Here is a 24994-nt window from a genome sequence, read left to right as displayed (position 1 = left end):
TATGTGGGACATTCAGAATACATATGTCACCAAGGCTTGGGCGACATGCGAGTGTGACAGCTTGCGTGTATAGCTTGAGGATGTGGGCTATGAAGGTTGCTAACGGAATGACCGACAGAAATGTGGGTAAACTGATGGTGTGTTGGATCGCTATGTCTTGACTTGGACATGAGCGAGCCACGAGTTTGGCATGCGATGTGGTCGATGCAATTGACGTGTCTTATGCAACGCTTGATGTATGGGCCTCGAGGGTTCGTTGCCGGATGAGGGGTGATTATGTTGTCACAAGGAAGTGTGACTCGTTGTCTAGCTATGGGGCATGGCGCTTATGGGAGACGGCACATGATGGTGAACCTCTCGCAGAGTTGTGAGAGTCATGAATATCATAAAGAGGGAGAAGGCTGACTAGGATCCGAGGGGATCCTGGGCCGCACGGGTGTGTTTAAGTGAGCGAAATGTGCGTTTTGCTTCCGCTGCGCGGCGTCACACGGTCATCCTGTGACACTGTGCTCATTGGTGAAACTCTTGATACTGCTCTTATAGACACGTATGCCAAATGTGGCAGCATTGAAAACGGGGTCTATGAAGTCTTTAAGATGATGGCACAAAAAGATGTAATTGCTTTGGGGGTTATTATTTATGATTTTGCCATACATGGGCAAGCTGAAATGTGCTTTGAGTTGTTTGATGACATGGTTGCCAATGGAACTTACCCGAATGAAATTATTTATGTGGCTATTTTTTCTACTTGCTCCAAGCGGGCAATGTTGAAATGGGATATCATGTACTTTTATTTTATGAAATGGTGCATGAGTATGGGATAAGACCTTCTTGGCTGTGCCAGTTAGCTGTATGAGGCGGAATAACTCATCATGTCACTGTCGGAAAAGCCTAATTTGGTTTACTTGGTGCTTGTGGGATGCACCATAACCTGAGGAGAGGAAACCTTGCTTTCAAGCACAACTTGAGCCAATATGTCTGATGACAGATATAAACCTGCAGGGTTTATGTTCGATACGGTTGCTGGGAGAAAAGGAAACTGCAAGTAAAATTAGGAAGCTCATCAGAGAAAATGACTTAGAGACAACTGGTAGACTGAACCTCATTGAAATAGATGGCGTGGTCCATGAGTTTTGTTGGCGCTAAATCTTGAATAGATAGAGATGAGTGCAACTTACAAGTGGGATGGACGATCGAGAGATCGATTGGATGTTGGATGCCGATTCTTCCTGTCCTTGGATGCCGATCCTGAATAGAAAGAAGTCGGGACTCGTAAGGTCTATGGAACCGGTGTGGAACCAGCCTAAGACCCTCCGATGCTCGAGTAAGATTGTTTTTAAGAGCTCTTGCTGTTGACCATATAGAAGTATAAAAGTCAAGCTGAAAAGTCTTACCCCTGTATTGTAGTGGAGGGGCCTATTTATAGAGGGCATTTAGTATGCTCTTAGTGCTCATTTTCGATGTGGGACTCGTGGGAGGGCCTTCTGAGGTCGACACGAGTCTTTAGATATTTTGGGCGGGAACTTCGAGGCTGATTATCTACAATCGGTAGGGGATGCCGATTGTAGACGAGTTGGGCTCGTAATGGATGTTCGCAGCTTTGAGACAATGCCATCGGTGGCCGATGCCGATTGTCCGAGGCCTTGGGTACTTGGGCGAGTTTATAAGATCCACGTGTCGTTGTACGAGTGGAGGGTCAGATATGGTACAAACAAGTTTGAAGCAGCAACTATTAATCATAGCAAGCACAATGAAATCTACAAGATATGGGGGGAGGACAATAATAGAATTTTAGACATAGATGAAATTGAAATTAGAACTCCAATTACTGCAGCAGCTCTTTTATGTGGTGATTTTTAGATGGTATTTGATCTTATAGCTAGCAACCAAAGGTTGAATGAATATAACTTAATGCACTGCTTTGAGCTTGATCCAATATTACTACGCATAAGCATGATGAAATTTAATGGCAAAGAAGAATGATTGTTCATTATTAATACTTGGTCAATTTGTCTTCAACCCAAGCTTTACATATGATTTACAATATATGGCATCATTAGTTGAAAATTCTCGAATAGCTTCATTGATTGATTGATAAATTTTTTGTATATTTCTCGCAACTAATTCCCAGTACTAATTGATTGATTTAATTTGCGAAACAATCTCACTCACATGTTACATTATCATCTCATCTATCATCATATTTAGAAAGACATCTATCCCTTTGGCAAATAAAAGATTACTCATTATGCATACCAAAAGAAATTTACTATCCAAATAATAGTAAAAAGAAAAAAAAAGAGTTACTATGTAGTTAATGTAGTAGTTGTGGGGATTCGACAAAAAAAAAAAAAAAAAAAGGGTAGTGGGGATAGTAAAAAGCAAAAGGCAATATGTAAGTATCCAATTAAGATTTTTAAAAGAGTTAAATGGAGTTATAAAGTTTGTAGAGTTCAATGTAGTTCAATTAATTTCTATCAACTCCACATAGAGTTTGATTGAATTCCTAGATTGATTTTAATGGTGTTTGTTAGAGTTTTACGTAGATTTTAAACCTTGTACTTTCTCTTATTTTAGCTAGCACTGTGGATCCAGGTTTGACCATCATCTCTGGGGCTATTGTGTTTAAGGCCTTCAAAACTTTGTTGAAATTTTTGCTTGTTGTGAAATGTGATCGCTCAAATGTGTCACGAGTTTGACAATATCGAGAATTTTGACCAACATCAGGGTACATCTTATATAGCTGTCGAAAGTGTTGAGGATCCTCATTCAGTACGTTATTTATATAATTGTACCCAATTGTAGAAATTGGGCATTGAGCTAACGAACGTTCAATATGACCATCATGTAAGAGAGCCATTAAAACATTGAGCACTTGAGCTATTGCTTCCGTTGCCATCAACAATATCTTAATGGTTTCAGAATCATGTTTCTCTAATTCTTCATCGTCCATTTCCTCTTCTTCTTTTTCTTCCTCGATTTCTTCATTCCATAGTACTTCATCTACTTCTTCCATCTCCATTATTTACAACAACAACAAAATATGAAGTGCACATATAACATTGTAACACAAGCAATACTCATAAGTTATCGATATTTGATGAACAGCAACAAAAAAGAGAGAATGATTGTAGATGAAGAAGGCTATCGATATTTGATGAACATCAACAACAAAAAAAGGATGATGTAGAAAAAGTACAGAAACAAAAACAACAAAAAAACAGCAACCAAAAAACCATTCAAGAAAAAAAAACAGCAACCAAAAAAAAGGGAAAAAAGAAGAAGGAAAAGTAGAAACAACAATTGCTTGGTAATAAGGCAGACGTGCAAACCTTGTTTCATTTTCTTAAGATAAAGATGTTGTAAGTGTATAGGCAGGCAGCTCATGAAACAGCAGCCTAATATATGACGACAACAATAACTATTCAACTATTCATACATGATGTGCATCGAATACAAGCAACAACAATTGCTTGGATATATGGTGATGTATAACACAACAATTATTCAAGCACTGGAAAGCGTAGAAAGTGTAGAAAAAGAGGAGATTTTTTACCTCTATTTGACAAGCACACACGTTCAAGGACTGGAAAGCGTAGAGCACGTTTAAAGTTTCTAGGGTTCACATAAGATTTGTTAAAGCCTTTTGTATTTATACTTATCACTTTATTTTCTAACGAAATCGGGCAACTTATTAATTCCTTCAAAATAAATTACTTTTTGAATACACCTAAATCGGGCAACGTATTTATACTTACCACTTTATTTTCTAGAGAGAGATATATAATAAAATCCAATCCCAACTAATATTCACGCACATATCTATCAAGCCCGCCACCACCACCAAAACCAAGAATCCAGCTGTCATTATTTTGTTCACATTTGTTAGAATCACTTAAAGTCGGAAATATTTTGGAATTCGAAGGTCTCTCATTCTCATTCTCCCTTTCGCTTCTGAACTCTGAGAGAGAGAGATCCCAGAAAAGGTCATCGAGATGTCAAGAGCGTCGTCGGTTGGATCTCAATCTCAATCACTCAGTGACAGCAGTTTCTCTCGCACCTTCAAGTACTTGCTCGGTCAGTCTCTCTCCGTCTCTCTCACTCTCTCTCTCTCTCTCTCTCTCTCTCTCACACACACACACACACACACAAACCCAAGAATGAAGATGATGCAAATTTGCTTTCTTTTTTGTTGCATCAGCTACGCAATTCTTGTCAAGGGGAATTCCATTTATATTCAATGCGTGGATCGTCAGGCACCTTTCAGTTGAGGACTTTGCGGTAACAATATATACTACTTTCTCCATCCTTTACTGCATTTTCCAAGTTCCTGCTTGATTTTCTCTTAAATCTTTGTCTATTTTACATGTTTCCATATATTTTCTTTTTCTGCTTTGGATTCAACTGTAGCCCACATGATAAATTTGTAAGCTTTAGTTTGTTACTTGTTCTTCCATTAAATTGGGCAATTGTCCAATCTTATACTGGACCAAACTCTAGCAATCCAGTCCAATACAGCCTCTCAAAGAGCTAGGCTTGGAGCTTGAATATCTGTTGTGGCATTTCCATTTGATTTGGAAATTAAATTACTTCACTGTGAAGTCATTTGTGTATTTCTTTATTCTTCTGGTGGCAGCTCTATGGAGTACAATTTCCTCTTTTTGTCACCTGTGTACTGTTTCTCAGTCGTGAGGGAGTTCGGCGAGCATGCCTGCGGGCAGACATGAAAAGGTGCTTCTTCATTTTAATAGCAATGTGTTTATTTGTACCAACTAAGGACGTTTTATTCTTATTTATTATGCTACAGTGATGGTACTTCAACAGAAGAAAATATAGCAAAGATAATGACATTTGCCTGGTTAATTCCCCCATGTGGAATTCTTCTTACTGTTGCAGCATGCGGTGTTGTCTTCTGGAATAAAGGCTTAAGCTTTTCTGATCCATATGGGCAAGCAATCTTGATTAATGGTAGATTGCTATATATATTATTTTCTTTTAGAAAAGTATGTCTTGTTGCTGTTGCTGCTTCTCTCTGTTTATGGAGATTTTCACATATAATTTGTTATGACTACTCATTCAAAAATTATTTATGAGTACGATATATGTTTGGTTTTCAAGTTCATTTGTGATTTGTGACTCATCAATATTGTTTCAGTACTTTTATAACAAGAATCGTTGATGGTTGGAAATCATAGACCATTTGGCTTTGCTTAAATGAATTAATTGTTTCACATTAATGCATCAGTGACATGAGTCATTTTTACGTGGCAGGCTCTGCATGTATTTTTGAACTACTGGCAGAGCCCTTGTATATCCTTTCTCAGAACTTGCTTCTGCTTAAACTAAGGCTAGTAGTTGAGACAGTTGCTACTCTTTCCCGCTGCATAACAATGTTCATTCTCATTGTCAAGCAAACTGACATGGTAAGAGCTTTTATCAAATTATTCTGGCAATCTTGATTTTTATTCATTTTTTAACATTGTTCCCTATATTCAAAATGAAACCTGCGAGGAAGTGTAATGATCTGTTTGATTCCCTTTTGTAATATGAACATCATATGGGTGGTGTACACTGGTTCCTTAACCAGTAATTTTGTGCTTTAATGGAACCGATTTATTGGTTACTGGACATGGGAACAAATCTTGTAAAATATACTTTTTAACCTATATCCATTTGAGAGGACCATGAAGAATTAAATTTGTATTCTGCCAGTGAACCTGAATAGTCAGTATGAGTAGGTGAAGGCCTCTTGATGCAGAATGCATATTATTAGTTTTCCTAATTCTACTTGGATTAGTTTTCCTATTATTAGTTCATAATTCTACTTGGATCAGTTTTCCTATTATTAGTTTTCCTAATTCTTAAAGATTCCTTCCTAGGAAAGGATTTCTTATTAGTTAATTTGCTTTCCTATTTCATAAAGTTTACTTTTCCTTTTCCTAGACTAAAAAGGGTTTTGCCTCTATAAATAGAGTTGTTTGTAATCTTTTAAGGCAGACTTGATTAATGATAAATTTCCTTACTTTAAACTCTCTGATTCCTTCCCTTTCCCTTCGTCTCTTCGATCTCTAATTCTTCTCCTCGATCCCTTATTTCTTCTTTGTTCTATTGCTCAAGTATTTACTCTAAATCTACGGGCTGTTCTACATCAATTGGTACTGTAGTAAGGATAGTTACTGTAGTAAATTGGAGTGTTTAGAACTGACGCACCAACTGAACTTACTTAAAGGGTGGTTATCAATCCTTGACCTTGATTATTTCTGGTATTAGATGCAACTTCTAATTATGAATGATCAATTGATCGGTTGCAGGATAAAGCGATTGTATTTTCATTGTCACAAACTGCGTATGGAGTGTGCTTGTTCCTAGGTTATTGGGTCTATTTTCTTCTTTTTGGTACATGTAGAAGTTCTGCTATTTTCCCATTCAGGTATTTTTCTTTTTTCTTTCTTCAAATTCTACATTATTTTCTGTAGATGATGAATTTTCATTTTCTGTTATGCCTCAGAAGGGAAAAATTTTATTGGATAATGCATGAGTATAATCCAATGTTATCTGAAAAGACATACGTTAAGAATGGATTCTTCTAGTGGAGAGAAGTAGGGAATTCATAAGATCTTTAGCTGATGTCTCTTGTGGCCAAATATGTGGGCATCACGCTATTTGATTTCTTTGACCGCAGAAATGACTTCTTATTTATTTTTGGCAAGCGTTTTTGTAGAGTGCCTTGTTGGTCCTGGTCTTATCTGGGAGGCAATAATCCAGTGTCATATGTTCACTATGAATGGTTTCATGGGAGCTAGTCAATCTTTATTATCAAATGTGTGGATTTGTGTAGTTGAGTGGAATATTATCACAACTTGTATTTCTTCACTCGTCAGATTTATTTGTCATATTCATATGTATCGACAATTACAATTGGCTGGCTTAGCAGAAAGGATATGATAAGCAACACTGTTTTTCAATTAAATCTTATGTCTATAACAAATTTGCTTTAGTTGATAGCTTAATACTTTCACAGAGTAAAGAATAAGAAGCATTATGATGGGCAGCTGTCTGACATGTGTAAGTTGTTTACACTTCAATCCTTGATGAAGTTGATCCTTCAAGAAGGACAAAGTCTTGTCCTTTTATGGCGGGCGACATATTATAACCAAGCCGTATATGGACTTGTGGACAAATTAGGTAATTATTTGGTCCAGATCTTTTGAGTCATACAATTAATCACTTTGTCATCACAATAAGAGCTGATTTTGTTCCGAGACTACATCAGAATAGAAAACATGTCAGTAATTTTGAATTTTATTTTTATGATATTTATCACTTATTAGGGAGCCTAGTGGTGAGGCTGGTGTTTCTTCCTTTTGAAGAAAGTTCCTATGCTACATTTGCAAGGTCTGCATCAGGTTTACTTTCCTCCTTTGTTTACTTGATGGTTCTTTTGATGTTATCTTGATTTTGGGTTAATTTCTTCCTGCTTTTGTTTCTTGTCATGTGAGTTACAAATGATTCTTCACATATGCTTTATGCACACTTCAAATTTGGTTTGTATCCATGGAGAAAAATCCATGGTTCCATTAATATTGCATCATACAGTGCTAAATCTAATAAACTTTAATTTTCCAATAATATCTTTCATTGACAGGAAAAGACCCAAATAAAGACAGGAGGCTAGGAAGTAGCCTTACAGAGGCCCTTAAACTGGTTTTGTTAATAGGTGCGTGCATGTGTGCATTTCAATTTCCTTTTCTCCTTTGTTTATACAGATCAAAATTATAGACAGTATATATTGATATATGTGCATAGTCTCGATCTAATAAGTAGCCAAGTTGATTATTGTAATAGCATCTCAGTCGTTTAGATCACATAAGAATCTATGATGAACAGAACCCAAGGGACTCAAACAACCTAGAAAATGTCTTTTAGAAAAGAAAAATTTATAAAGTTAATCGTAGCATGCAGATATGCAGACACTGCATGTTATGTTGTAACAGAGAGATCAGGTAGTGAAAACACTTGTATTGGCCTTTGATTCATTGTATAATGAGTAAATTAAAAGATCTGATTTTGATACATTATGAAATAGGACAAATTGATGACCACAAAAGGAGCGAGATAATTATCTATAGTAGGAATTAATATTTGTTCTTTTCTTGAAGTCTTCTTCCTTAGTTGTTTCCTTGGTCTCACGATGCTCAGATATCCTGTAGGTCTTGTATTTATGGCGTTTGGTCCAAGTTATGCTTATTCTCTCATCAGATTGTTGTACGGACAGAAATGGAGTGATGGGGAAGCATCAACAGCCCTTCGATATTATTGCATTTATATAATTGTTCTGGCTATGAATGGTGAGTAATGCTCTGGTTCTTCTTGTCAATATTCGCAGGCATATGAGCCATAGTTACTGCTTTTCTATTTTATGGGTCTTTATGATTTCTTTATTCGATTACTAATTGTGGCATAATATTAATGAGATATGAAATTTTTTATGGTTACTTCCTTTCGAATGATGAATTCCCTTATTTTTGAAGTAAAGGAATTCGTATTAAGATGTAGTAAGGCCGCTAAGGACTAGGATACTAAAGTGGTGGTGATCGTTTGAAAAAATAAATCGTATGTGTGTCCCAATCCATTGACAATCTGCTAGTCTTTCATTTGGAACTGGTACCCCTTTTATATCATCAATTTTTGGTTGTGTTTGGTGTTAACTTAAAGATCTTACTGCTGTCCCTAAAAGGTATCAAGCTAGAACTGAGATTGTGCTTTGGTTTTACATCAGGAACATCTGAATCATTTCTACATGCTGTTGCAAAAGAGAAGCAACTAGTACGGTCAAACCTTTCATCATTTATGTTCGCAATATTACATGTAGTACTGAATATCCTGCTGATCAACTCAGCTGGTGCAGTTGGCTTAATTTTGGCAAACTCAATAAGTATCCTTTTCCTAGTTTAGGCAGTTTTCTTAAGGTTCGTTTGGTAAAGCTTTTGCCTTATATTTTCTGTTACTTTTTAAAATTAAAGTCACTAGTTATTTTTCATTTTTTTCAAAGAAAGCAGCTGCTACATTTTACAGATGCTTTTGTCAGAAGAGTAAGAACATAAGGTTGGTGCTTTTCCCATGTATAAAGCTCACAGTATAGAAATGTCTTTATTCAACTTTTGATGCATTTGACCTGAAATTTTTTTGAGGCATAGAAATGTTTTTATTCAATATTTCTTATCTATTTTTGTTTCACAAAAAATTACATGACACGGCAATATAGATGACATCATCAGTCTGGAATGGTGTTGATCGGTAAGTAATGTGCATTGTCAGCAAATGCAATTCAATTTATTGGTTCTAGTCTCTGGTTTCTTGACATGGTAAAGATATGATCCTGAGAATAGCGTACTCTGGGGTATTCATCAAGCAATACTTCCAGGTATAATGTTAATTATTTATCTCGCATGTTTCGTCAATGATTTTAACCTCATAGGTTTGTATGTGCTAATTTTTCTTCTGTCTTCACAGGATTCCTCCTTATTTTCTTTTTACAGATGCTTACCTTCAGGATGGAAGGTCCTACTGTTTTCAGGAATAACAACTATTATTTCTGAGAGGATATTTCTGGACAGGGAGAATTTCTGGCCGACTTTCTTCGTTCATTTCTCCATTGGGGTCGCTTGCTTCTGCATGTCGTCGTTTGTCATGTATCTTCTTGTGCCCTGTGTCCGCTTTGAAATTGTTGTTGTCATGCTACTCTTACTAATTTGCACATGAGGATATTCGTCACCTGTAATATTTCTATTTTCCTCAACAGATATCGCCGCGAGAGATCCTTCATCAACAGAATTATCCGCTTCCGCGATCACTCAGACTAAGAAAACGGACTTTTCATGATCCATCTAAGCGTGTAGAGAATATTTATTTGCCACTAATCTGATTGACAACTTCTTACATACGTATCTGGGTATGAGGATTACCGATTACAATGCAGAAAAAACAACAGGACGGGGATTAATGATACCTATGGAAGGTAACTGTAAGCACCTACTGATATATCTATGTAATTTGTTTGAGTATGCATTAATGAGAAAGAAACAGGTTCTGGATTGAAGACAAATGCACAAGGGAGAACCCATTTAGTGGGAATTTTTAAAGAATTTATACCAGAAAGATTTCATTACATTTCATATGTGGGAAATTTCAAAGCAGGGATAATTATCATGTAAATCTCCTTCCCATAAGAACTAGATTTACTGCAATAGCTCTTTTATATGGTTTGAATGAATAAAACTTAAAGTTGATCACTGCTTTGACCTTGATCCAATATTACTACGCGTAAACATGATGAAATTTAATGGCAAAGAAGAATGATTGTTCATTATTAATACTTAGTCAATTTGTCTTCATAGCTCATACAAAAGTGTACATTACATTTGGATTAATTGGTCAAACCATACCAACCGCTAAAGTTTATAATTGGGTTTCTTACTTTCAAAGCATTATTGGAGAGGATGCTATTATTATTGCACATAAATTATATTTTTAGTCAACATAATTGGCAGCAATTGTTATATGTAGTTTAGGAATATTGAAAATCAGAAAACTCATTGCCATACGAAACAGCGATATCAAAGAATTGACAGGACCATATACAACAAATGTTGACATGCCAATGAAAATATGGGTCTAAATTGATCCACGTAGCCATCTCTCTAGGGTTCCAACTTTCATGGTTGAGAACTTGAGACTAAAGAGTCCATTGATGGCCAACCTCTCTCACTCCATGGTCTATATACTAGAGGTTTGGTATAATAATAAGACCTATTATAGGTTTCACACTAATCAACCACCATTAAACATCTTAATTTTAATTTCCTAATAACACAAACTTGCATCTTTAGTCGAAATTCTGTGTACAAATAGGTTTATCGACTAATCGAGAAAAAGTTTGCACATGCCAAACAATCAATTCCCACCATGAATTGACCAATTTAATTTGTGAAACAATCTGACATGTTATATTATCATATATCATATTTAGATAGACACATCAATCTCTATGGCATATAGAAGATTACTCATTAATGCATACCAAAAGATATTACTTTCTAAATAATAGTTAAAAAAAAGATAGAAAAAAAAAAGTTACTGTGTAGTTATTATAGTAGTAGTGGAGAAGGTAGAAAGTAAAAGGCAGTGTAAGTATAAATGAAAATCCACCGACGCTTAGACCTGGATTGAGAGATTTGAGAGACGGAGAGAGAGCGAGCGTCTGGTTGGGAATCGCAATCGTCCCACCAGCCGGCCCCAGACACACACAGAGTCCCCTCAGACTCAGAGACAGAGACGACCGGAAGAAGAAGACGACGATCGGACGGTTGAGGCGTTGTGGAAATGACGTCATCATCGGGCGGTGGAAGGTATATGTCGTACTCGCCGTCGCCGTCGGCACCTCACTCTCCTCACCTCTCCGGCCTTCGCTCCGCCTCATCCGCAGCTCTTGTCGCCGCCGAGCAAGAAAAGTATGTCGCGAGATCTGTTCTTAATTTATCGATTGCCTAGATTTCTTGTGAAGAAGAAAGCTTGAGCTTGATTAATTGATTTGTTGACTTTATATCAATTATCATCATCATCATCATAAATATCGTTTTACTTTTTGGCATGGTTTTTTTTCTTTTTGCGAAGCACGATGTTGTATAATAATAGCTTTACTCTCTTTGTTTCCAGATATCTATCTGAGTTACTTGCGGAGCGCCACAAACTCGGTCCATTTTTGCCTTTGCTACCGCATTGCTGCAGGTTAATAAACCAAGGTCAGTTTCGAACTTTGAATTCAGCTTGTTATTGTTTATCTAAACTGCTTTTATGGTACAATTGCAATGTTCAAATGTGAAGACTCTGCGATCAGTAACTGCTCAACCCGAATCAAACGATTCGAATAACTTCACAGGTTATATGGGGACATACCCTTTTCATCTAACATGATTATGCGAAGCAAACAGTTACAAAACACTCAAAGTGGTGAAACATAGTACCATTAGAAATTCATCACTGCTCAACTCACTTAATAGACTCATAATTATTTTAACTTGGTAATATGTGCTAAGTTATTAGAGATGCTAATGATCCTGCAATTCAAATTTGTTGAGTTAGTTTATGCACGCACTTCCTAATGATATGTAATGGATTACAAGGACAAGCAACTACTAAGTTGGGACTAATTGTCTCGTGATTTCATTTAGCTCGAGCTACATTGTATTGCATGCCTGTAGGCTGTATGTATTGAGAAATCCAATGAAGGATGCTGAGCTCATCTAAATAATTCAGGGGTACTTTATTTCACGGGGTAGAATTATCAAAACCATCACTTAGTTTATTGGCTTGGAATGCCAGTTCCAACTCAAAATTCATAATTGTTGGAAAGTATTGAAGAGCTGCACATATCACAGGCAACTGGTTTGCATATGAAGCAAAGAACAATAGGATTATAATGATTGCATGTGCAATACCATTACTTCAATCAAGGAGGAGTTCTTCTTGGTTATGTCTCTTCTAGCACCTAGTTCTTTCACATACCTCGGAGGTAGGAGATAGGTTACCTTGTTTAGTCTGACTTGGAGTTCAATATTTAGTTCTCGGTTTCTCTTTTTTTTTTTTGTGGGTCATAACTCGGTTTCTCTTATAGACCTTGTTTTTCTTATTTGTTTACAAATGATGTTTTTTCCCCAAGCAACTGTTGAAGAAATATATTTTTTGGACCAAAAGGGAGGATAAAAGTAAAATCTTGTGTTTATCAGTGGGAAAGATGCTGACATAACAAGCATTGGGTGTTTTCATTTTAATTAGAGGATAACAATATGATAAACCTGGCCGTCATATATAAAGTGATACTGCCAATGTGACTTGGTCTTTGGATGTTTATGGTGGGACCCTCCTTTTGCCAACCATCTCTCCTTTCTACGAACACAGATACCTAAAGACTACGAAATCACCTGTCCCAACCAAAAGGTGAACCTTTCTGAGGTAAAGGTTTTTGATTTGTAGTCTATCTTGTAATCCAACATTAGCAAATTCATTCACCAAGTTCCTAGCTGAAGACATAGCTTGATCCATAAGTTTTTCTTTCTTTCTTTTTGCGAGTGCTTGTTGTTTGCTTCTTCCTGGGTATTTGTTCTTTTGGTTTTCCTTCTCTCCAGGAGGAATCTAAGTATTTTTGTTAGAATCGTAATATTGACATTGATTTCTCAGGTTTTAGCGGTTTTGGTGTTATCATATCAGGTGGTGATGTTTTGTGGATGTATATTCTTTTCGGGGGTTTTGCCCCTCTGTTAACTTGGGTTCTCGTGTATTCTTTTCTGATGGTGTTCATAACTATTGTCACAATTAATAGGCTTCCTTTCTTTATTAACTTTCTCATTACTTTGATGTTACAGTACTCTTTTGAAGTTAAATTTATTGCATGGGGGAAACATTGATTTTAACTGACTCAGAAGAAAAATCCGTGTTGTCTCTCCATTTTGTGGTGACTGCTAACCTTATAACAAATGCTAACCGGTACATCTTATTCTTGAAAATTGACATTTTTGGAGCAGAAATATTGCGTGTAACTACACTGTTGGGGAATGCATCAGTTTTAGGTCAAAGTGGGCTTGAACATGCTAGCCCCCTGGCTTCTGGAGGAATGTTTTCAAATGGAGGTGCTGATGTGAACGGATGGGCTTCACGGTTTCAATCAGAAGTACGGATACTAACCATTAACTTAACATAACCTTATTTTCCATCTAATTTTACTGTCTTTTAGAAGCATTTCTGACACGGCTTTTACATTTCATGCTAACTCTTAACATTTGTTTAGGTGCCTGCAATTAATTTGCCACTTTGAGACAGGTAGTCTGAAGCTAACATCAACAACCAAATGATAAACAATTAGCTTTGCTTCTGGAATTCTACTTCAATTGATATGGTTCTCCATTATTCTGACTTTGTCTGTTTGTCAAGAGAACATATTTCAAGTATATGACATATTATTAGATCTTACACTTGGCATGAGATGCAATTCCTAGTAGTAATACAGAGCATTGAAAAGAGTTTGTCCAATCTAAAGGAGATTATTGGACTCCTGGTTTTCCTGTGTAGAGTACTGACGCTTCGGTTATGTTTGTTAATTGAGTTTGCCTTACAAGGCACAGCCTTTTTTCATTATTAATATGGTGTTGAAACATTTCAGCTACTGATGCCTCTGTATGCAAGAGGGATTGCAAAATGATATTATTGTTGGTTATGGTATTCATTTTATATTTACTGTCCTTGAAATTCATTGTTTTCGACAGTCGTATATATCAGGAAATTTTCCGAGTTCCATTGTATCTGTTAAGGTGTACATTTTTCTCTCTGTTTAATTATTTATTCTTTACATTCTTCAAAGCTGCAATGATGTATCCCTAATGAGTTTCTTTTTTAGGATCTTGGAGGTTCTTCGAGGACCAATATCTTATGCTCTCATATGTGTAGTGAAATATATAAATAACGGATCCCTATATGTTATGTTAGGTTTTAACGTACTTGGATTCCACTGCTCAGATGTCAGGTTTATTACAGCCTTCATCAACACAAAACTGGCTTAATTCTCCAAGTAGCTCATCTGGTCTAATTGTTAAGCGAACAATCCGGGTGGATATTCCAGTGGACAAATATCCTAATGTATGGATGAACTGCTAGATCCTGTTAATTTCTCAATGTATTTCTCTTTGGTTGTCTGACATCATTTTATTATTGCAGTATAACTTTGTTGGACGGTTGCTGGGCCCTAGGGGGAACTCTCTTAAACGAGTGGAAGCAACTACTGAGTGCCGTGTTCTGATTAGGGGCCGTGGTAGCATAAAAGATCCGACAAGGGTAATAATGAGACTTTTCTTCTTTGATGATTGCACTGATTTCACATTCATGCATACCAAAAGTATTCTGAATGAACATCTGTTGCTCTATGCTGTAAATGAGAATTTCCATTTATTCAGTCCTCATTATGAGGATCTAATGTCAGTTCACTGTACTATTTTTGTTCTGAAGGAAGAAATGATGAGAGGAAAGCCAGGGTATGAACATTTGAACGAGCCTCTTCATATTCTGGTGGAGGCAGAACTACCAGTTGAAATTATTGATGCTCGTTTATCGCAAGCACGTGAGGTACTTGAAGATTTACTCAGGCCTGTGGTATGTTTTCTCTCCTCTTATTTGGAAAAGGTTTTCCTCTTCCTGGCAAGTAAATTTTGTGAATTCTGCCTGCAAAACAGCAAAACTCTTGACCATGTTTTGGAATAATTTCGGCACTAATTGGGTTCCTTTTCCTTTTCAAAATATATTATTTAGGATGAGTCTCAGGATTTCTACAAGAAACAGCAGCTGCGAGAGTTGGCAATGCTCAATGGTACACTTCGTGAAGAGGGTTCTCCAATGTCTGGTTCTGTGTCACCCTTCCACAACAGTCTTGGTATGAAGAGGGCCAAAACCAGGGGGTAATGGATGCTCTTCTTGGAGGGCTCTCGGAGCTTGTTTGTTAATTTCTGCCAGTAAACAGCAGTTTCCACGCCACAGGTGTTGCTGTGTCAGCCAATCCAACAACTGCCATCGGGGCACTGGCAACACCATTGTGTGCCAGTTCTAACTTGTTTCTATATCAAGTGTGTGTACCTACTGTTCGGGGGGAGGTTGACGTATTCGCATAAACAGGGACAGTTTGATTTCGGGGGGTTTGCTTTTGTATGTTGCATTAGACAGTTTGGTCCGAGCATTTGCTCTCCAAGCCGGTCCTTATACTATTATAAGCATGTGATGACAGTTTTGTTACCGTCTTGGGGTTTCTGTGAGTAAGCTATGGCATGGTGTGTATACGAATAGTGAGGCGAACATATGATCTACCCGAAGCATGTTGTCTGGGTTGGAGTATGTTGTACCATCTAGATTCTTTGTTTTGTTCTAGAGTCACTTTTCATGTTATTTGTTGCTTTGTACTCTAACATTTCTGGTTGTCGTATTTGTCGTCAACGATTTAAAGACTTATAGTTTTGTAATTTTAATTCTGTTGAAGTTGCACTGTGTATGTGTTTACAGGTCCAGACCGAAAAATAAGTAGTTGCATGTTACTAGAAGTTGAACAAATTGACTTTTGCACATAAAGGCATATGGAGTTAGTAATATTTATTAAGCCTTTGCACAATTAGGGCCCGTTTGGAGTGGTTATGTATAGGCTAGAATCACTTCTGGAGAGAAGCACCTCTTATGTGATTCTCTATATAATTACTTTTTAAGTGATTTTAAGTCATTCATAGTGATTTTTAGCCTATCTAGAATCAACAATAGCTTATAGGCTTATAGGCTTCTAAAATTGGGAAACGATAGTATTCTTTTGGGGATGTATTAAAACAGTTGTGAAATAGTCGAAAGGATTGCAATTCAGTAAGATTCAAGGCATCTAAACGCCACCAATGCGGGGTTACCACAACGGTTGTGGCCATCCCCTTTTCCCCTTACTTGGCACTCAGGATCGAAACCCCTGGTTTCCTTCCTCCCAATGTAGCAAAAAACAAAAGGCATCTAAGCCCCATCCTAAGGTGGGGAAAAAAGGGTCCCCCTCCTTAGAAGCCATGAACAAACAAATGCAACCCGATTCTTCTTGTGGCATATGAATATAAGATAGGAAAATCCTTTAACACAACACATCATCAAGTATTAAGTAAAATAAAGATTGCTGATAATAAGAGAAATTAGAACAAGTCTACATTTCCAACTATGTACATAGGGATCTCAGTGAAGGACTCGTTGCAAAATTTTACATGCTCTATGTCAATTGGCCCATTATTGGAAAAGCAAATGAGACCTTGTTTTGGAACTTCCAGGACTTGATTATATAATATCAGCCATGGTAAAGCAGAGCCAACTGCATGGAGAAGCTAAAAGCTACCAAACCTTCTCTTCCTGCTCAGTCCTCATCCTCGTCCTCAAGATCGTCAATTCCGATCCATCGGGTAAATGCAAACAGAAACTCCTTGAAGTTCACCATTCCATTTTTGTCCCAGTCCATCTCTTCTGAAACAACAGAAAAGTGAGAGATTAATAAGCAAAGGGGTTCTCTGTACCAGATAACTTCAGACCATTTAACTAGATGAAGTAATTCCTATGAGATCACCATTATAGCTACGAACTAATAGAATCACAAGCTTCCATTTTCATCAAGTTACAAAATTTTCTCAGCAAATCATCCATGCAAATGCATACAGATATACACAAATGATCTTAGGCGCACAGCGTGCAATAGGTAATGATTCTACTACGGTGCGACAAATTCGCAAACTGATCCTAAGTAATCGTTGTTGTTCATTGGATTCCGGAGGAACTACTAGCAAAGAAATGATTCATTCTAATGAATGTAACGACCCTATATATTCACAAGTAAAAAGAATCCTTTACAAAGGAAACCACATGTTCTAGTATGCCATAATGTGTGTGTTTGTGTGAGTGTGGGTTGCTCTGAGATAGAGAGAGAAAGAGAGGCAGACCAAATCTTTTCATGGCTATTCGGCCAGAGGAGCGTTCTCCTGTTGTAGTTTCATTAATGGCCTGGACCATTTCACTCTTGCTGACATAACCATCCTTGTTCTTATCCAAGAACACAAATGCGTCTATCAATGTTTCGAATGTCGCCTCCAGATCTGGCATTTCCATATGCAATTTCTAGGAAAGTCATGGAATACAAAGAGAACAAGCAAATGAAAAGAAAAGAAAACTGGAAAATAAGATTGCCTCCCAGACAATTCCTCTATTTATGAATTGTTAAAGAGCAACAAATGGTAGCTAAAAAAGAATATGTAGAATAAAAGTTTTGTGTTTCGGATACAGTGTGAACGTCATTACTGTCATCCTTGAGAAGATAGACTAGGCAAATGAGAACAATGAACTCATTAAACTTGATACCCATGTCCTCGTTAATATCACATGCCACAAAGAGATCACTGATTTCCTCATCTGTAAAAGAGACTTCCAGCTTATAAAAACATTTTTTCATCTCTTCTTGATCAATTGCGCCATTTGAATCCTCATCTGTCAAGAAAAGAAAAAGAACAAACCTCTTAGCAGTTACCAATTACGAGGACAAGGAAAACAGAAGAAGAAAAAAGCATATTCTTTGGTGGAATATGTTAATGGAAGAAATATGCTTAACCTAGACTGTTCAAATCTAGGCAAAGCAAAATTGGTAGAGTCAGAGTGCCTTTATTATCGATGAAAACATTGATGCATGCCTATGTATTGTTTTGCTAAGGATCACAACATATAACTTTAAGCCTATATTTTTACTACATGTTTTACTTTGCAGATACATATTTAAGATACAATTGAATAAGAACTGGATGCACACCAAATTGCTCAAAAATAGCCTTGCACTTTCTTAAGCTTTCGTCAATCTTTCGAAACTTCAAGATGAGGCTGTTAAACGATTTCATAACACTTCCTTTAACTGCTCTGCGCTTCATAGCTTCAACCATTTTGGCCTCTAGCTTCGTTTCATGGATTGAAAACTGTCTAGGGGAATCCCCCTTTCCCACTACAGCCCCCATTGCCAATTAATAAGACAAAAATTGGGATGCAGGCGCGGATTTAACTAGTGTACCTGACCAGTTAAGTAAATCAACACTTCAGCTGATATTCGAACCACTACTGCAAACTAATGCGATGAAGAAAACTAAGAATCAATTTCAATGAAAAGAACTGAATAAACAGATGAGCAACACTGTAAGGATTGTGCAGCTCAATTCCAGCCTTCTGGCATCACATCATCGCACTTCGAATAAGATCAAAGTGATGATGAATCTTGCCAGAAACCATCTAACATGCCATTGGTTTAGTGCTACTATAGATGCAATTATGCACTGACCAAGTAAACTTAAACCATTTTCACCAACTTAAAGATTCAAAATTAGATAAAGCACAAATTGATTATACATACAATTCAAATTAACAAAACATACAACAACTGGTTTGAATTGTTGAATCATATCACAACTTTTCACTCTCAAGTGATCCAAAAGGGACACAAGTCAACTACTTTTTCATTTCAATAGTAAATTGGCAAAAATCTCATGCTTAGTTTATCAAATTCAAGAAACTAACAAATTGATTAAGAATAAGAGAGGATTAATGAAAGTATGAGCTCTGACTAAAAAGATGATTTGAACTAATGGAAGAACACACACCAGAAAATTCCCAGGCTCTTTTTACTGAATGAAACTTGAAACTTAACAGGATCAGAAGCGCCAAAATGAACAAATCAAGAACCCTGAAACATGAAGAACAGAGAAATGTCTTCCTTTTGTTTGTGCCTGAAATTGATCATAAACCAAAGAAGCAGATAAAACCATCCAACAAATAAGAAAAAAGGAGAGGAAAAATGGAAGAGAGCGAAGGTGTCAAAGTTTTGGTGCAGTTTATTGGCGTTGCAAACAAAGATGCAAAGCCAAAGTATGAGGGGGGGAGTTTGGTTTGTTAGTCAGATGGGGTTGGCTTCATGTTTCTCCCTTTGGCTTCCGAACCAACGTTTGTGCTCTACCCACCACGTATTGCAGTCCTTCTCCATCCATCTCCAAAATCGCTTTCAAATTTACAACAAATACCACCTTCGCTGACTTTTCACAAGAATACAACGAAAGACTGAAAAACCATTTTATGAACGCTATCCATATATTAAATGCACGAATGTGGAAAATCAACCACATATATTAGAGGGGGGAGACCAAACTTCATTATCCAATAGTTAAAAACACACATAAAATTGGAAAAAATTTGTAGTTCGAGCGGTTAAGAATTCAATCGATTCTCCTATACTTTAATATGCTTATATAAAAGAATTATAAAGTTTCAAAATTAACAATCCTTAAGAAGGGACATATTTTATTTGTGGGAGTGATATTCTTAATCACCCTGGTTATAGACGTTGTCATTAAAAGTAGCTGACATTTCAAACTCCGAGGAAGTCCACACCATACATTTATTGTAGCTTTGTTGTTCGTGCTCATATTAATTTCCAAAAGTAAGCATATTGAAGAAGTGCCAAGGTAATTCTCGATGCACAAAAACATGCACGTGATTCCTAATCATTAATGCATGTACGATTAAAAAATAAACGTGTATGAGTGATTAATCGTAACATGTCTTTTTGTGATTTGATTGCTTGTTTTAAAAAAAAACCTAATGGTTTGTGAGTGTAGATGTAGTGATATACTATTATATTTTTCCACTCAAATGTCTCATTATTAATTTGTGTGTGTACATGAAGTGTTTCTTTGGTACACACTCTCTTATAATTGTTGTATGGTAGGGGCCATACTTGTAAGAGAAAGAAAGTAGCTTCCAATCATAAGATGCTTTGGAATATTCGTATGCCACTAACGTTTCCCCAATCCTGAATAGTCCCAACTGGACAACACCCATGAGCCATGTTTGTGGAGAAGAGAATTGAAAAAAAAACAAAAAAAAAAACAAGGAAAAGAAAGAAGAAGAAGAATAGTTTGAGGGCTATGGTTGAGCCCACACTTTTGAGCTGACCCAATTTATTGGGTCTCAGAGTAAAAGCCCTTGTAAGTATTTCTATAAATTCTGTGGATATTTTAGCACAAAAAGATAAGCTATTTAAGAAAAATATATTAGAGGCTTAAAATATTCTTCTTCTTTTTTCTTTCTTTTTTGGGTTAATGAACAAGAAAAATATATTTAATAATGAATAGGAAAAGGTGACAAATAAGAAGGTGACGAATAGGGAGCTTACGTGGCGGAAATCAAATTCGAGTTTCACATGAAAACGCCCTCACTCACTCTGTGCTCTATATATAAAAAGCCAAACCCAAACCCACTTCTGCGTATCTCCTCTCGCTGTACGGCTCTCAGTTGGGAGTTTCTCTCTGTTTCTCGAAGCTCAAGCTCCCAAACCCAAAACGAAAACCCTAACCCGATTCACCGGTGAGCCAAGCCCTACCATCTTCTCCTCGATTTACTAATTTGTTATGCTTTCGTTTTTTCTTTACCGTTTTGATTGTTGATTTGTGGAACAATTATCGGAGCAAACTTAGATTTTTAGGTTCGTAATTTTCGTTTGATTGTTGTGTTTGTTTCGAATTTTTTCTGATTTATTTTTGAAACGATGAATTTTTTTTGGTTATTTTTATGAATGAATTTAATTAAAGTGATGACTCTCAATAATTAGGCTTTTCGTATCTGAATAGATCGTCACGATGCCTTGGTTAGTTGGGAGTTTATCAATTTTGTAATGCTAAATTTTTCAAGTTTAAGAATTATGAACCCTAGTGTTGGTTCAGTAATAGTACTGAGATGGATAGATAAGGGTTTCGATGTGATATTGTGAGTTTGTTTTAATTTAAGAAATCCTCCCTTTTTAGTTTTTTAAATTAGGCACCCAATTTGTTTTAGGAGAATGGAGCATCTGTAGTGTTAAAATTTGTATGTATCTGGTGATGGGTCCGTTATTTTGCTCCTTATGCAAGCTATACTTTAGTGGCTCATCTGGATGGTATAGGCTAATGGGCTTGTACTGTTTAATGAACTTTTCACTTTTCATCACAGAATTGAATTTAACACAGAATTTTCCTGTTTTCTTTTTTTGGTTGGGGAACCTCAGTCAGATGTATAGAGTAATTTGTCTTAACGTTATTGTGTTTGACCTTGCAGCAAACTATTCTAGTATTTCATCATGGCCTCAAAGCGAATCAACAAGGAGTTGAAGGACCTTCAGAAAGACCCACCCGCATCCTGCAGTGCTGGTATTTTTTCTATTCTCTCATAATTTTCAAATCTTTATTTTGTTATGTATATTTTCCAGTCAGTTGGTAGCTTGTACATGTGAAGTTCCACATTGACCAGTTATAGTTCAAGTGTTCATCTTTTCCCAGCTAGAATTTTTGTTGTGTCCTTGCTTTTGATTCATGGAGGTTATATGAAGAGAGTGTTCTCATTCATTATTGGCATAGAGAGTTCAGCTGATTATATGAAGACAGTGTTCTCATTCATTATTGTGCATTGCTTGGTATCTTAGGCTGCTGGTTAAATGAGACTTTTAATGCTCTCTCCCTCTTGCCTTAGGTAAATGTGTTTGTTATGGTATCAAAAATATTGTCCTCAGCAGTTTATTTTATTGTAAAGTCCTGATAGTTCCTTCGGGAAGGACCCAATGCGGCTGGTTAGTTTAATCAGAGATGTATGCGACTGGTTAGTTTAATCAGAGATGTATGCGACTGGTTAGTGTTACCTTGCATTCTTCCGGTTGGGTGGATATATTGGTTGTTTTGAAATATTGTATGTAATTAATTATTTAACCACACTTTTTTTTTTGGTAAGAACTGGGGTTTAATGCAGAAGAGAAAAGAGGCATCAAGGTTTCACTATTGAAGTTTCTTACAAAATACTACTGTTTCAGTGTGGTTTACAATTAAGTTTTCTTTTTTTACAGGTCCTGTTGCTGATGATATGTTCCACTGGCAAGCGACTATTATGGGTCCAGCAGACAGCCCATTTGCTGGAGGTGTTTTTCTTGTATCCATTCACTTCCCACCTGATTACCCTTTCAAGCCACCCAAGGTATAATGGTACTTCCATGAAAAATTTGTTTTGCTGGTACTGTCCCAATACAACCTAGAGCTTCCAGAACTTTTATCAAGCTGTTTTAGGCTTTTTGATTTTACTGCAGTTGTATTGGTGTAAGTTTTTTATTTATTTCTCTAATTGTCCTTTGGGGTAAAGATGCTCATAACATGCTCACTATTCTTGCATTGAACAGGTTGCCTTCCGGACAAAAGTCTACCATCCGAACATTAATAGCAATGGCAGTATCTGCCTTGACATCCTCAAAGAGCAGTGGAGCCCTGCCCTGACCATTTCCAAGGTAACATACTTGTCCCTTATATGGATTTTTTTGTTCTTTCAGTGTTGTTCCATATTGATGCGCATTATTTATCAGCTAAATAAAAATGAAATACTTCTTGCAGGTACTTCTCTCCATATGCTCGCTGCTGACAGATCCAAACCCCGATGATCCTCTGGTGCCTGAAATTGCTCACATGTACAAGACTGATAGAGTGAAGTATGAGACTACTGCTCGATCCTGGACTCAGAAGTATGCCATGGGCTAGGGGCTTTTCTTCTGCCTGAGGAGGAGATCTATTATGCTTAAATGTTATTCTAATAGTAAATAAAAATAGATGTAAGAAGTGGAACTGGGTTTAAGGTACTTGTTCTTGTTTGGTCTGCTTATTGTCTCTTTTGTTCTGGAGATGGCCCTACACAGTTGGGCTTCTTTTAGCTGAGACAATGCTATTTCAATAGGTCGGTATAGTAATTGAAAGTTTGGTGGAAAATTTGTCTTTGCTATATGCATTTCTTATTTTGCTTGCATGATGAGTCTCTGCTTTTATCTGATGTTGTATGTGCATGAGAAGAGGTCAAGTGTTTCGTCTGCATTTATTCATTTGAAATTTTGAAGCATATCAACATTGAAGCAATTTCAAATGTTTCAATCCCACGGGAGTTGCTATAATGAGGGGGCTATGTTGAGGGGGTGAGCCGTCCGATAATGACTTAATGACTATGCAATTGATCGGATGACTATTAAGATAGGATTCCTTCATTGTAACCTCCCATTGCAGTCTCTGCAATCTCGCATTCGCAAATCTCTGAAACTTTGGGCTACATTTCAACTTGAAGTGCACGTCTCAGATGTAAAAAGGTAGAAAATGGAAAACAATCTGAGACAATGCAAGGGCATGTAGTTTGGGCCTTAAGATGTCAGACGTCATGTCGTGGTTAGGTTTAGCCCATTGTCACATTGAGGCATCTGGGCCTCAACATATTGTCCTTCCTTGTAGAATTCTCCACTTCTTTGCCTTTTGTTTTCCTTGTTTTCATTCCTCAAGAATGGAGAAACAATGTTGGGGGCGTGGTCAAAAGGCTGTGGGCACGGAGCACTTCACCAACCGGACCAAACCAGTGAAATCATATGGAGTTTGTACTGAAATCCAGAGGCCAGGGTGGGCCATTCTGCTGAGGCAATGTTTTGTTGGGTTCACTGTCCTTTTCTATTTGTTTCTTTGCTATCGCATATTTACCGTGAAGGGAAATTCTGTAATGTAAGGTACCGTTAAATGTTAATCATGCTATGTTAGTCACTCAATTACATTAATATGGCTTCTTTACGAAGATAAACCCTAGTGGGGATATACAAAAGTAAAGTAATCATAATATGTAAATCTCATTTTGTGGTCACATAATATTATTAGTCATGAGTTGATATTTTTTTGATACTATACTCTAGAAATGTGAAATATGAACTTTTCCGTTTACGCATATTATAACACGTGATCGTACATCATGGTCTTATTTGCATATATTACCCCTGGTAATTGAAACTCAAAGCCAAACTGTAAATTTTTTAGTTTTTAGTTTTCAGTATCTTGCGCAGCTGTTGCATGTTGGCCTCTAATGACGGTGTGAAAACAAATGTCTGCATCAATGGGACCCATGAACACTCATCCACCCTAATTTATAGCATGTTTCTTCCACCACACCTTTGCTTGCTTTTTGCTGTCTCCCTCTCTCGTATCGTATTATTTATCTTTCTTCTCTCCGAGTAAACCAAGCACTGCAAAGGAACATGGGTCTCCATATATTTTTTCCAAATGCTGTAAAAGTTTCAGCCAAAGGAATGGGGGGAGGGGGGCAGCAGAAGTGACTTAAGAACAAGGACCCCTTTTTTTGGGTGAAATTTACTATTGGCTTGGCTCTCAATGGGTCCAAGACAAAACCCAAATTATGCATTGCAGTTTGGCTCTTCTGAAATATTTATTCATGCTTGCTTCTTTCCCCAGAGCATGAAGTGAAAGGCACATGGCTATGATTGCTTGCCATCATGTTATAAGGACAATGATAAGGTACTTTATTTACTGCTGACCAAAAA

General features: G+C 36.9%; 4 protein-coding genes across 6 annotated transcripts; 3 read left to right on the top strand and 1 right to left on the bottom strand.

Annotated features, from left to right (window-relative positions):
• The first annotated feature begins 3876 nt into the window (after positions 1 to 3876).
• Positions 3877 to 11344, top strand: LOC110767530 (lipid transporter). 2 transcript variants are annotated; one of them, XR_002528342.2, is made up of 14 exons: positions 3877 to 4077; positions 4202 to 4281; positions 4637 to 4731; positions 4808 to 4968; positions 5272 to 5423; positions 6312 to 6430; positions 7022 to 7185; positions 7332 to 7406; positions 7646 to 7717; positions 8211 to 8348; positions 8780 to 8935; positions 9372 to 9424; positions 9540 to 9692; positions 9803 to 11344. XR_002528342.2 is itself a non-coding variant. In XM_021971100.2 (14 exons), exons 1-14 carry the CDS (start codon positions 3996 to 3998, stop codon positions 9861 to 9863), a joined length of 1587 nt encoding a protein of 528 aa, XP_021826792.1. In that variant the 5' UTR covers positions 3879 to 3995; the 3' UTR covers positions 9864 to 11344. The 2 variants fall into 2 exon arrangements, 1 of the variants encoding a protein (XP_021826792.1); XM_021971100.2 differs by having other exon boundaries at positions 3879 to 4077; positions 9514 to 9692.
• LOC110767518 (KH domain-containing protein At5g56140-like) lies at positions 11231 to 16071 on the top strand. Of its 2 annotated transcripts, none has more exons than XM_021971082.2 (7): positions 11231 to 11510; positions 11716 to 11801; positions 13581 to 13726; positions 14569 to 14688; positions 14767 to 14883; positions 15055 to 15198; positions 15355 to 16071. In XM_021971082.2, exons 1-7 carry the CDS (start codon positions 11383 to 11385, stop codon positions 15502 to 15504), a joined length of 891 nt encoding a protein of 296 aa, XP_021826774.1. In that variant the 5' UTR covers positions 11231 to 11382; the 3' UTR covers positions 15505 to 16071. The 2 variants fall into 2 exon arrangements, with proteins under 2 accessions (XP_021826774.1, XP_021826773.1); XM_021971081.2 differs by having other exon boundaries at positions 14539 to 14688.
• A 642-nt stretch (positions 16072 to 16713) lies between these two features.
• LOC110767544 (Calcium-binding EF-hand family protein) lies at positions 16714 to 19690 on the bottom strand. The gene is made up of 5 exons (XM_021971120.2): positions 19233 to 19690; positions 18398 to 18649; positions 17879 to 18081; positions 17541 to 17715; positions 16714 to 17070 (listed from the first exon to the last, which is right to left on the bottom strand). Exons 2-5 carry the CDS (start codon positions 18594 to 18596, stop codon positions 16964 to 16966), a joined length of 684 nt encoding a protein of 227 aa, XP_021826812.1. The 5' UTR covers positions 18597 to 18649; positions 19233 to 19690; the 3' UTR covers positions 16714 to 16963.
• Positions 19691 to 20829: 1139 nt separating this feature from the next.
• Positions 20830 to 23436, top strand: UBC30 (ubiquitin-conjugating enzyme 30). The gene is made up of 5 exons (XM_021971095.2): positions 20830 to 20991; positions 21718 to 21809; positions 22496 to 22623; positions 22823 to 22927; positions 23031 to 23436. The coding sequence occupies exons 2-5, from the start codon at positions 21740 to 21742 to the stop codon at positions 23172 to 23174; spliced, it is 447 nt and encodes a 148-aa protein (XP_021826787.1). The 5' UTR covers positions 20830 to 20991; positions 21718 to 21739; the 3' UTR covers positions 23175 to 23436.
• The last annotated feature ends 1558 nt before the right edge of the window (positions 23437 to 24994 follow it).

The sequence above is a fragment of the Prunus avium genome, chromosome 6 (genome assembly GCF_965620075.1).
Source record: "Prunus avium chromosome 6, drPruAviu1.hap1.1, whole genome shotgun sequence".
NCBI classification, from domain to species: domain Eukaryota; kingdom Viridiplantae; phylum Streptophyta; class Magnoliopsida; order Rosales; family Rosaceae; genus Prunus; species Prunus avium.
The sequence above is the reverse complement of the archived record's forward strand: the minus strand, read 5'-3'. Positions and strand labels throughout refer to the sequence as shown.